This window comes from Nasonia vitripennis, chromosome 1, assembly GCF_009193385.2.
Source record: "Nasonia vitripennis strain AsymCx chromosome 1, Nvit_psr_1.1, whole genome shotgun sequence".
NCBI classification, from domain to species: Eukaryota; Metazoa; Arthropoda; class Insecta; order Hymenoptera; family Pteromalidae; genus Nasonia; species Nasonia vitripennis.
In genome coordinates this window covers 21118350-21131421 of record NC_045757.1, presented here as the reverse complement: position 1 = coordinate 21131421, position 13072 = coordinate 21118350, and the positions used below count along the sequence as shown (strand labels likewise).

The following is a 13072-nucleotide window of genomic DNA, read 5'->3' as shown; positions in this document are numbered from 1 at the left end:
AAGCAAACGAATAAGAAAGCCGCTTTGCGTGCCAGTGCTCGCGCGCCCCTATCTGAAATCTCTACCCCTTTCTCTCGTGATTCGCCATTCCTCATAGTCCTGTTTATTCCGCGTTCTCCTCTCTGCAAATACACACTCCCCCCGAGCGCTCCTTTCTCGGTTCTTTTGTCTCTGCAGCCCCGACTGCTGCCGCTATATCGCCTCGCGCAATGCGACGCCCCCTCGTTTTCCTCTATCCGTCTTTCTTTATCGGCTATCAAAGCGCGGACGCTAAAAAAGCGATCTCTACTCTTAAATCTTGCTGACACCGGGATCGCAGCCTTGCCGCGCCCGCGCGCTGCAATCCCCGTCCACTCGTTTCGAGGGTCCTTTCCTCCTTCCCAGTCGCGATTACTTCGAGCAGTTCTCTTTCCTCTTCTTATCCTTTCCATTCTGTTTCCGTTATTTTGTTACTGGTATCAAGAGGCCGTATATTGCCGATGTTTAAGTTTTTGAAACATATGAATTGTTGGATCCCAAAATACAAAGGCCCCAGCGTAGAGAACTCATCAATTTGAATATTAGTCCGAGGTAAATCTTCTATATTATCAATAAATTCATGCTAAACATTAAAGTCATAATTTATTTTAAAAAATATATAACAATGCATTCAAAAATGAATGCACTAATGACCTAATTAAAATCTTTGATAATAATTTGGCTATCTGACCAGCTAATTAAATACGACACATACTTCAGCTCCTAGATAATGGCTATCGCTTTGAAAAAAAGAGCGAATGAATAATAGTATTCATTAGGTGCCGCAGTGTCGTGACGGTCAGAGGAATGGCAGCTTCCTTGGTATTGTGAGTATACTTTTTGTTCGTTTAGAAACCGTTGACATAACGATTGATGCATGACAAAATTTTACTTTTTACTTTCATTTCTCATTTATGCTAATTACTTAACTTAACTTAACTTATACAAATCTTCGCTCAATCTATGTTATTTACACAGAATCATTCGCTTTTTCATAGGTGTTTGCTTTTAGCAAATGCAGCTTCTTTGCTAGCTGTACCTATACAAAATGTCGACTATATTGATTTTGATGAATTGCTATTAAATTTTTTTAATGAAGACATGAATAAGTTTATTAAAGACAATAATGTTGATGCGTTGAAAAATGTACAAGAAAGTAGTTATGAATGCAAAAATTTGTATTCTCATACATGTGATAAGAAAACGAAGACGAGTATATTTAGCAACCATGAGTTCAAACAAAAAACATCAGAATTTTATTCAACATTTAAACAAAAAATTACAGGTTCGTGAATAGAAAAACAGTATGTTCAATTTAATTTCGATACATATATCTTATTTCATTATATTTTTCAGATTTATTAAGCAATAGAGACAGGAATTCGGGAGCGCCATCGGTGAACCTTGAACGTCAACTGTACCGAAGATGCATGAATCTTGGTACGTATAAGTACATTGTACAAAAAATATCATAACCATACCTATGTAATAAATATTTTCAAAGCATTTTATCACAAGTAAATGTAATAAATGTAGGATCTAATGATGAAGAAAGTACCATAAAATATCACGATGATGACAAGCTTAGTTATGTTACTGATACTGATGAAAATGTTCGGTCTAACGATATCGAAAACGAGCCAGTAAACCAAATATTTTCTAAAATTTTAAAAGCTTTTGGACACAAAAATATATTTACCAAAACCTGGCAACAATTGGATCAAAAGTTGGCTGCAATTGGTTTTGGACACGCTTTCTACGATATTAGTGTTATGGCCGATCCTTATATTCCAAATAAAAATATCATCCTTGTAAGTTGTCAAACTAGTTTTAAAAGAGATCAAATTAATTTAATCATATTTGAGATGCTTGACTAATTTCTTATTAAATAATTGATTAATTTTATTTTGCAGCTACAGCCACCTTCCATAAAAAAATGGAATTCTATTAAATTTATCGACACACTTTCCGATATATATGTTCACTTTCAAATTCAACTTTATGAGCAGTGTACAGAAAACTCTTCTAAAACTTCAGGTGCAGAGTCCAACGAATCAAATTTGAATGACTCAGATCATGAGTCTGAAGATGAGTCTGAAGAATCAAGTTCTGAAACAAAGGCAAATTTTAATTCCGATGAAGGACCGGCATTCTTAGAGTCGGATGAAACTAAAGACATGGCTTTAGCATCAAAATCTTATGAAGTAAATTCATTGTGTAAGCCTTATCAATCTTTGTCACGAAGAGATGTATTTGAAAAAATTATAAATATAGAGGACGAGATGATTTTAGTTTTTTTCAACAGATTACTAAAGGTACGCTTAGGTCTTATTATACTATTTCCGAACATTCATTGCGGGATTAACTCTAGTAAAATTAATTTATCCACTACTTTTAGGCTATGTTCGATTCTATTAGTGCTACAAACAAAGAAGATTTCTACGCCAAATTAACAATAAAAGAATGGAATAAAAAATATAATAGTATAAATCAACGAGCAACTTCAAAGGTATATTTTAATCATTAATTTATGACGTATAGCTCTTGCATTAATCTATGCTTGTTTTACTTAGATTGATTGGTTTGAAGTGATCAAAAGTGAATTTGAGCAAGTTGGCATTACAATTGATGATACTGAAAGTATATTTATTAAAAATGTGCCATACTTTTATAAACTTGCAAAATATTTAAAGTACCACAGCAATCAAATTTTTGGTAGTTATTCTAATACTTATAAGAAAGCTAATCATTGTTTCTAATGCCAGGTAACTATAATTAATTGTCTTTTATTTAGATAAAGGAGTCCGCTCCAAATTTATAGCAGAAAATGCACGGTACATTGACTGGGATTGGATGGAAAGTGTGAATCCAATTGATCAGTAAATATCTTTCATAAACTAATTAAATAATTGCTATATATTATTAATATTTAAATAGTATACGTGGCATTTTAAAAATTAATTAAATACATCCATTTGCAGATCAAACTTTTGCTTTGAGCAAACGCAACTTTACGGAGTTTCACAAGAAGCATTGAAATCTATGAAGAACGATTTTTCAGTAATTTATCATGCGCGTATACATAGATATTATAGAAATGCAGAAAATGTTAACAAGTTTTTTCCCTTACAGAATCCTCATGTTCAGATAGTGGCAACCATCATGAATAACATAGCACATATTTTGTATCGTAATATTTCTGAAAATGTAAATCTTAGTGACGTGCAAAAGACTTATATGAAAGCCCAGTTATCGGCTATGACTAACCACTTATTATCAAATAATTATGACACATCGGATGATCATGATTCAATTTTTGATGATTATTATGCTAACGTAAGTTACTTTTTAAAATATAAATATGTATAAAATAATGTTCATATGTGATATTTATAATTGATTTATTCATTTTATAGTTCAAAGCTACAAACGACTATTTTGTCGATATTAACATGTATCGCAGAACGATAAAGAATAGCATTTTAAAAAAATTACGAGACAACACGCCGTATGTACATGCACAATCTACTGCTTAACACAAATGAATAATCTAAATAACTATATACAACTAATTCAATTCATTCATTATTCTGTTTAGGTTATCTTATGAATATTTGCCTTTCGATATTAACGAAATCGAAAATCCACGCAATCGACTAGGTAAGTTTGACACATTTTGATGCTAAAAAATTAAATACAAAAGATATTGAAGCATATTATATATTACTCGCGATTTTTCATTTCAGTATTATATGCACTATCAAACGTATACATTGATAGTTCAAAATCTCCAGAGTTTTTCAACTCATCGTAAGTATTCAACACAGAATATATCCGTGTACGTGAGACTCCAATATTTGTATTAGGCATCATAAAATAACATTATTTGATTTTTATAACATAGAGAGAAGTATTATGGAACTTTTGGAGTAAAATTGGCAGGATTTTTGTATTCGTTAATCGTTGAGGACAAATTCCAAACTGGTAATAGCCCGATTATTTCAGCGTTATTATTTGCTATTCGTAAGTTAAAGAAAAAAATAATCTTGTAAAGCAATTTATTAATCCTAGATGTGCATGATCTTCATGGTAGTCAGTGGTTAAATGCACATATGACTTATTCGCCCAGAGTAGTGAAATGTTTCGTACCTGAAAACATCGTCGCGTATGGTGTAAGTATTTGACCATAGTTAACTTTATCAATTTCAAAACTGCATACTTTATCTTTGAAGTATTTACAGTTGTCTTCGGTGATTAAAATGTCGTTGTGATCAAATACTAACATTTCACAGTAATTAAGCACTTGATTTGTTTCAGTATCCGTTAGCCTATTCAACAATTACGGAAATATTCAGTGTGCGCATAGCCTTGGAAGCCATGTTGAATGATTCCAAGGTTGATTCAGTACATGACTTCTACAAGGCATACATAGAGGTGAGATTCTATTGATGCGATAAAAAAAGCAAAATTATGCTACGCACACGACCTATAATTGATTGAAATTTAAATTTTAGAGCCATTGTAGTGCAAAGGAGCAGAAAATGATGCACAAAGTTTTGTCGAATCTTGCGCATGTATCGACAGTTTTTGATTGCTCAGATAAAAGTGTCGAACCAAAATGTGATATGTCCATTTTTCAATCTTAGATAAGAAATAGTGAACTTTTAAATCTGTACCCATGTATGTATTATGTAAACACGTTTCTATGATGTACAATAAAATCTAAGTGAATGGAAAATAAAGAAATAAAACAAACTAAATTATGTCGAGACGCTTTACTATCATTAAATTTATTCAATCAACGTAAAGGACACGCAGAATTTTGTACAAAATAGAGTTTTGAGTTTTTAATACGATGTCAAATCACTAATATTACCAAGAACAGATCCAAGGCATTGTTTCCATTAATACATATACATGGAAATCTTGAAGTGATTATAAAATCGAAATAAATAAAAATCGATATTTATAGCAAATAAACGAAAGTCATTAGAACGAGACGGCTGACGCGATGAAGAGCAGAACCACTGAAGTGTTAAACTGTAGGCAACTCGCGAGGGAGAGAAGGCGAGAAAGAGCGAGAGGGAGCGAGAGAAAGATAGTTCGGAGCAGGCGTGCGCTCGACTTGCGCGGGAGTTTGAAGACTGCAGGACAAAGTTCACGTGTTGACTGATCTATGACGTTATTAGGCGTAACATGTGGCGACCCGTCGGGGGACCTGCTGCTGGCAACATATTGAAGTATCCCCCGTTCAAACTATATTGAATTGCCGAAGCTCGGCTGTGCGCGACGCGCGACCGGCAACCCAAGAAATAAAGGCAAAATCTTTGCGCTTGCTACACCGAACGACAACCGATTTTTCCCCTGACTTTTGAAGCGTATGACGAACGTCCCTTTCCTTTCCAATTTCAGCAAATTCACCCTACGATTTTTCTTTCTTTCAGCGAACATCTAATTTTAACGAGGGCGCGTTTGATTGAATAGCCAAGCAAGTTGATGAGATTATTGTTTTAATATAACCATCATCAGTTGAATTATTTACATCAACATACCAGCGAATCGCACATTCGCGTACAACTTTTGGCGAAAAACAATTTCGGCCCAGAGGCGCGTCAGTCAAGCTGGAAAAGAAAATAGAAAGTCGTGGCATAGAGTTAATCCGAAAAATAAGAAAGAAAACGATATATCCAAGTGACATGACCCATCGGCCCACTTTCTCGGCACAGCTCGGGTTCGAGGGTTCGGGTAACAGCCGGCACATCCATTTATCCTGGACGGAAGCCGTAAAATCCAGGGTAGTTACTTATACGTACGTGTATGTGTATGTACTGCGAGACTCGTGTCGAATTCAAAAGCTGCACGTCTCGTAGGCGCGCAATATCGCATGGAGCCGGCGGGAATATGCGCTCGCCTGCGCGGGATACTTAAAATTTTGCTTATATCGGCGACACGCTCGCGCGCGCGCGGCGGTGGAATCTCCATACTCCTCGGCTTGGAAAGCACGCGACGGGCGCATAACCAAACGCAAAGTTTCGATCGCATCCGAGGAGGCTCGCTCGGCTGACCCACATATCTGGCTGCTCCTGATCCGCGGGACTGCGTTGTAAAAAAGTGCAGAAGACGCTGTAAATCTTCCAGCTGCGCGACGACGCGGCGTTGGTGAAAAGTTTCGGCTGCTGCTCGGTATACTTCCCCAGCAAAATGAAATTTCGGAACGACGCGAGCTCGCGGGATATTAAATTTTAAACGGTGCGAAAATTCGGAGATTGTGGAAGCCTAAATTAAAAAAAGAACGGAGGAAATATGAGCGGAGGCTTTTCATTTCCTCGATGGAACAGCCTTGCATCATGAGCCGCTTGGAAAATACAGCACTGGATGAAATCGTTCGACTTTCTTCTGGACCTCTCGCGCACTGTTCAGTATACAATGCGTTCGCGGCGGAAGTGTTTCGCCTATTCCTGAGTAAAGTGCAATATAATTCGAGTTTGGGGTGTAGTAGACCATAACACTTATCAAAATGACTGGGACTCTACAGGGGAGAGACGGATTGTATCGAGGCGGAGTAGAAAGAAGAAAAGGAGAGCGAGGGAATAGCGGAGAGAGAAAAAACGAGCGAGCCGAATCAAAGAAGTTTAAAATGAAAAATAACGGAAACGAGAAGCCATTTGAGGATCTGGGTCAAGCGTCTACTCGATCCGAAGCGAAACGTACATAAGGGAGAGATATCCCGGATGGAATTGGAAGAGGAGTATTATTCGGCTTTACTCGTCGCAGCGCCGACGATAGATAAGTTCGATTTCTAGGTAAATGAAATCTGCCCCGGTGGAAGAAGGTAACGTTGCGCGGAGTCGCATAATGCAACGCGGAAATGGGAAATAAATGCGAGACTCAAAGGGATGCGGGGAATTAGGTCGAGCTGCAGCGACTCCGCTTATTCGCTAAAAGAAATTTGAGGAATCCGGCCTTTATCCACTTTTATCACTCCGCACGCGCGCGTCTGATAGAAATTTGACGACTGGAAGGAAGCCAAATCCGTGCAGGTGAACTCCGACGCTGCTCCGAGTCTGATCGGTTTTATAATTTCCACTTTTCCGACTTCAAACAGGCCAATCGAAGCAAATACCAAACTCAAGGTTGATTGGAGAACGGGATTTACCTTATACTCCTTCGGCTGCGATTCGCGCGATCGGATCGGTCAATTAATCGCATCCATACAGTCTGAAAGCTTTTTCGAAAAGGAGTGTGTATCGATGAGCAAGACTGACGCAACAGAGGGGAACATTTTTCCTAGTCCTGTTATAGCGGCGCCGGTCGCATTATTCTGATGGATCGTCGCAGCTCGTTCCATAACTCTAGCTCGGCGCGCGGACACATAAAGCACTCGAAGTTTATCAACGCATAACTCGGCAGCGCGCAGTGTGAGGACGAGGGAGCGAAGAATCGGCTGAAAATTCAAGCCCCATATAATCCGACAGGGGCAGCGCTATATAACGTCGTAATTTTTACCTAACGATATTCAGTGGCGCGTCGGGCGCGACAATGTAACGAAGTATTTCCATCTGAATTTAAAGGCCATCGTGTCGGCGGCGGCAGCGGCGAGTGAGTAGCTACCTGCTAGCTCGAGTGCGCTTCCGCGCGCGTTCATAATAATAAGCTTGTTATATTCGTGGGGGAATAATCCGCGGGCGCACGGGTAGGCTGCACTTTACTCTCCGGTCGAGTGGCATTGCATTTAAATATGAATGGCGGGCCACCTAGTCACCGCGCGCGAGGCTGCTGCTGTACTTGCTCTTTCTTGCGGCTGCGCTATAAGCGCGTCTATGGCTCATTTGAACGAACGCCATTACTCTAGATTATCTAGTAAATAGCTTCGAATTTATGCTCTCGTCGCGCATAAACTTAGCTGCGCGCTCTAGCTGCGCGGCTGCTGCTCTGCGGTGACACCCTCGCGAACTGACCTTAATTTTCTTTTATCGCCCTGTTAAATTTATTTATTTATGTAACGTCGCATGACTACTTACGAAAGCGATCAAATCAAGCGAGACGAGAGCTAAAGTCTTTATCTTCGTTAATTATATATTGTGCTGATGTAAACAACATTCCACAGATTACTCAAGATGAAGCAGCGGTGTACTGCACTAGTGGACTGAGCGTCGTATAAAAGTTTCGAGAAGAAATTGCCGCGACTCGGGGGAGGGACCGGAAAAGTATAGAAGGTCCAAACGGGGCAAACGGAAGGAGTAATAAAGAAAAGAGCAGGAGTGGGCAAACCCCCTTTCCGCACACGCAATTAAAGCAAGTACTTTTCGCGCCGGTGGAAAGGTTAAAAGGTTCTGGACGTAGGTGCTAAATCCTCGCCTAAAACGGTGGCCGTTTCGAAAACCGGAATAACGCGCCGCGGTGTCAAGAAGCGTAATTGAATAAATTTCCGCGAGCGTGTAATAACTGCCGCTGTTTCAAGCTACTCCTCCGCGTGATTTATCCGCGCATAATAGTACCTCCAGATCCAAGTCAGCATATAATGGATCGCCGCTGCCGAGAAATCTACCAGCCGAAAAATATTTTCGAAATAATTCAATTTCTCTCGGCCGACGTAAACAGTGAGAGAAGCTGGGAAGCGCATTTCTTAACGTGAGAGAGCGCGGGCTTTCTCCGCGGACTCCTCTCTCGCGGGCGAGAGGCACGTCCGCGCTCACGCGCGCTCGGTTTAATAATACGCGCCATAATTCACAATGCGTGACAGTGGGTGCTGCTCCGCTCAGCAGGCATTGTGTCCGATGCCGGTCGGCAGGAGCGGGACCAGGAACGCCGCCGTGGGCGTCTATCCGGGAGTTCACCTCCTCCACCTCCGCGCGCGCGAGGCTTGACTTACCTTTGTGCGCGTCGCAGGTGAGCCGCGGCCGGAAAATCGCTCGAGGAGTGAGAGAGAGAGAGAGAGAAAGAGAGAGAGAGAGAGAGTTTGTTCTTTTGCTCGCCGCCCTTTTTCTCCCCAGGTTTTCCAATTTTACGCGGCGCGCCGCTCGTAATTCTTCCTCGGCGTCTTTATGTACCGGTTTGCTCGACCCGGACTGCTGCGAGGAACTCGTTCGCGATGGCCGCGGCGCTCCGTGTGTGTCTACGTGTGCATGTGTGCGGACGGAGAGATCGAACGTACGGGGCAAGCGCGCGCGCCGGTAAATAATGACGTTTCTCGATGTCAAAAGAGATTATCCCCACAATTCATAACGGGAGGTGCCTGGGATTCCCTTTTTTCTCGAGAGGCAGAGCGCATCTCTCTGAATACTTACCATTCAGTCGTGAATGAAGTAGGATTTATGTTTTCGGAAAAAGAAGCTCGTATCGTGCTTCGACGAGAGCGAATCGATATATCAGGAGCGAAGTTCACCAAGCATCATAGTATTCGGGACGAAAAATCGGCAATTGAGTGTGCTCTCTTGCGAATAATTTCGTGCGCCTAATGGACGCGGTCACCTAGAGCAACTTGTGGGGATCTTAAAAGGCACTTTGAATTTTGAAATGCGAGCAAAAGAGCATCCGTTAAAGCTTGAACTTCCAAACCCATCTCGTCCAGTTTAAATTCTGTTGCACGGATTACAAAGGTCGTCCGACTTGAAGCAACAAGTTTGCGGACAATTCTGAGCGAGCCGAATGAATTATCGACGTCTTCGAAACTGCTCCTCATAAAACAGACTGCAGTACGTTTGTGTCATATACCGCGACGGAGATTGCAAAAAAAACGCGCCTGGAATTGTGCAGCCGGGAAGATAAGCATAATTGAAAAGCGACGATCTAATAAATTTCATTGTGCAATGAACGTGCATAATAACAGCGCTCGCTACGAAACAAAAGAGGCTTTCCGTGTTCCCGAGAGCGAGCGAGCGATTTGACGCGGTAAATCGAGGCTGCTATGCGCGCGACTCTTCAGGATCTAATCAGACATCGCTCAGGAGCAGAGAGACTCCTTTGTGTTTTCCTTGAGCCGCCGGAGGCAACTGCAGCGGTTCCATTTCTCGCTCGACTCTCTCTCTCTCTCTCTCTCTCTCTCTCTCTCTCTCTCTCTCTCTCTCTCTCTCCGCTATATACTCTGCAGCAGCAACAGCGCTCGGCTGCCGCGACCTCCTGATGCGGGAAAAACGAATATTTATCCCCGAGAGCGCGTGACATTGTTACGAGCTCGCGGATGCATAATGGGACGACGTCGCGTGGGATACGGATTATGTGCGGGGAGGGGGCAAAAAATACATCAGGGCGCCGCGCAGGGTAAAAAGTTTAATCGAAACCGGTTAGCTCTTTCTCCTACTTTAATTCGCTGTCTGCCACGCGCGCGAGCGCGAGCTTTTTCTCTCCGCTGCTGCGGAGCGTCGGAAAAGCGGCGGCGCTTATCGCGATTGCCACGGCTCCCGGAATTTAGAGCATAAAATTTCACGTGTAATATCCATTCTGCCTCTCTCCCTCTCGCTGTACTCGAAATCCGTATACCTACACGCTCTCTTAGGAAAAGGCCGCGAGGCAAGTATGTGTGCGCGTGCGAGCTCGGCGGGATAGCCGCGCCATAAATAATCCGAAGATAACATTACGGAGCGTGTGAATTATGCCCTATGTATATTACGCTAGAACACAGGAGGCGAGAGAGCGCGAGAGAGGGAGGACGGGAAGCTGCTTCTGCGGATGCTCAAAGTGCGCCGTACGACTTTCAGCGGCAGTTTGCACACGGCAACTTGCTCCGCGATTCCTGCAATATGTGGCGCAGACGCGACTGCCGGCGCGTAATTAAAAAAGCTGTGAATAAGGCTGTTTATATACAGCCCCGTCGAGCTCTCTATTTTTTTCCTCGATACGGGTACGCCTCGCGATGCGGGCTTTATTAAAAGATATTGCTAGAAAAATGTTTTGTGTACAAAATTAATTTAAACCTCTGTGCGCCGGCACAAAGCAAAAGCAAATAGAAACACGGATAGCGTGAAGCAAAAAGTTTCAGTCTAATTGCAGCAGCCGAATGATAAAACCCTGCATGCGTCTGTGCATACAAGGCGAAGTTTTACCTAGAGAGGGAGAGAAAGAGAGAGAGAGAGAGAGAGAGAGAGAGAGAGAGAGAGAGAGAGAGAGAGAGAGAACTAGACACGTAATGAAAGCTCGCGTTTTCCCGGTAAACAGTCAGCGGCCGCCGCTGCGGGCAGCATTGGTTCCAATCGCGCAAGGTGCGTGCATGGGGAGTACAGCAAGGGGCTTCGAGATAATTCGCGTGACCGGGGCGAACAAAGGTGGAAAATACCGCGGAACTTATCGGCGCGCTCGCTGCGCCTCAGAGTTGGGGCGGGAAGTTTGCAAATTGCCGGCTCCCCGCGCGCGGCAAAGCTCTGCTCCCACAGACGCACAGCGGAGGCTTATACCTGGCCAGCTTGTGTTATCAGGCCTACGTGTGGCACGCGATAATTGAAATAATACTAAATAACCCCTTAATTATAGCCCTCGAGAAGTCGCGCGCGCGCAAGCTGCTACTACGTGAGCAGCGTCGAGGGAGCGCGAGAGAACCCACGGCCAGACGTAGGACGCTGCGTGCGCGCTGACGTTTCGCTTTATCGAGGACCTTTTTCTTATTATCCTGCTACATTGTTATACGAGATTGTCGCGAGGAAAAGGCGTATTATGAGAGTGTTCGATCCGTGTATTTATCGCAGGTGGATTGCACTTTTGTCTAGAACGAGGTTTGGTTTACGTTTTCGTGTACGCGATTGTCATATCCTATAACAATGCTTTGATAATCCATTAGAATTTTTCGGTTCAAAATTCAGATAATGGGGAAAATTCAAGCTTCACTTCGTTTCGCACATTTTATTCGTCGTCTGATTGGCTGTACGTTTTTCCGCGCAATGTCTGCGTATGTTTGAATTTCTAACTTAAAAAATGGAAAATTAACAAAATATGATGATACGAGATGTATTTTATCATCATTTGTTCTAATCGAACTAATTCGAGTTTAACCAAGGGTACCAAGGGCTAAGCGGACTTTTTGGCCTCGTGTGGTTGCGGTTTCGGCTCGGGCCGAACTTCAAAATTAACAAAATATGATGATAAGAGATGTATTTTATCATCATTTCTTTTAATCGAAATAACCCAAAAACTCTTGGTCTAACCATATGTTCATACACAAATACGTACGTAATGTAACGTTTCTAAAACATTTCTAATACATTTCATCTAAAACTTTAAAACGTTTTTTTAAAGTTCCAAACGTTTCAAAAACATGAAAACGTTTGCTTTAATGTTTCTTAAGCAACGTGTTAAAAACGTTTCAGAATCTTTGCAGCCAGCACGTGTTCAAATACAAGGTTAAAACTCTTCTATAAGAATGGTTTGAACACTCAGGAACTAAAATAAGGTTCCCCAATAACATAGAAACTTTGTAGAAACGTTGCAAAACCAATAAACTAGTAGCTTTCATTTGCACGTATTCGCGTTGTTGAGGAATATCGAAATCGAAATTGAGCGCTACAAGCCAGCACCCAAAAATGAAATCCGCTTTTCGCTCAAAAAAGGCAGAATCCAATATGTTTATTTATTCTCAAATGACACTTAAAAAGCTTATTCAAATAATTTATCTCTGTAAACAAATAAATAATATGTTACAATGCCGCTACCCCAAGCGGGTCTTGGGCGTTGTCGTCCAGAGCGGACGGGTGGGTGCCTATCACCACTACACAGCGCGTCCTTAAGTTGCGGATAGAGGAATAGCTCCTGAGAAAGAGGTTAGCTGCGAATAAATTGAATAAGCAGCCGCGGACAGCCGATAGGAACAGGCGTGGGTGTGATGAGCCCACACTGTCGAACGCATTCATCTAGAAACGCTACGCAAGCACCACAAAAAAAACACTTCACATTATCTCTTATCTCTCAATCTATCTCTTTCATCACACATTACAAAAATGGGCAAAAATCCTGCTGCCGAGGAGGATGCGGGAGGGATGACAACTGCCCCGAAAGGGGATGTGTAGAATGATTCGTCACCTGGCCTTACGCGGTAACGATGCCAGCGAAGGCGCGCTACCTTGCAGGG

At 42.1% G+C, this 13072-nt stretch overlaps 1 protein-coding gene across 1 annotated transcript; it reads left to right on the top strand.

Moving 5' to 3' along the window:
- Positions 1-739: 739 nt before the first annotated feature.
- Positions 740-4787, top strand: LOC100116438. The gene is made up of 17 exons (XM_016988972.2): positions 740-845; positions 1017-1303; positions 1375-1458; positions 1555-1829; positions 1932-2333; positions 2417-2527; positions 2592-2733; positions 2813-2897; positions 3000-3078; positions 3151-3354; positions 3435-3526; positions 3617-3678; positions 3765-3828; positions 3923-4002; positions 4090-4190; positions 4336-4452; positions 4533-4787. The coding sequence occupies exons 1-17, from the start codon at positions 826-828 to the stop codon at positions 4662-4664; spliced, it is 2337 nt and encodes a 778-aa protein (XP_016844461.1). The 5' UTR covers positions 740-825; the 3' UTR covers positions 4665-4787.
- The last annotated feature ends 8285 nt before the right edge of the window (positions 4788-13072 follow it).

Coding starts and splice junctions, on each gene's coding strand:
- LOC100116438 (XM_016988972.2), top strand. CDS start 826: ATGGCAGCTTCCTTGGTATT. Junction 1,459..1,554: donor CCGAAGATGCATGAATCTTG/GTACGTATAAGT, acceptor TAATAAATGTAG/GATCTAATGATGAAGAAAGT. Junction 3,829..3,922: donor CCAGAGTTTTTCAACTCATC/GTAAGTATTCAA, acceptor TTTATAACATAG/AGAGAAGTATTATGGAACTT.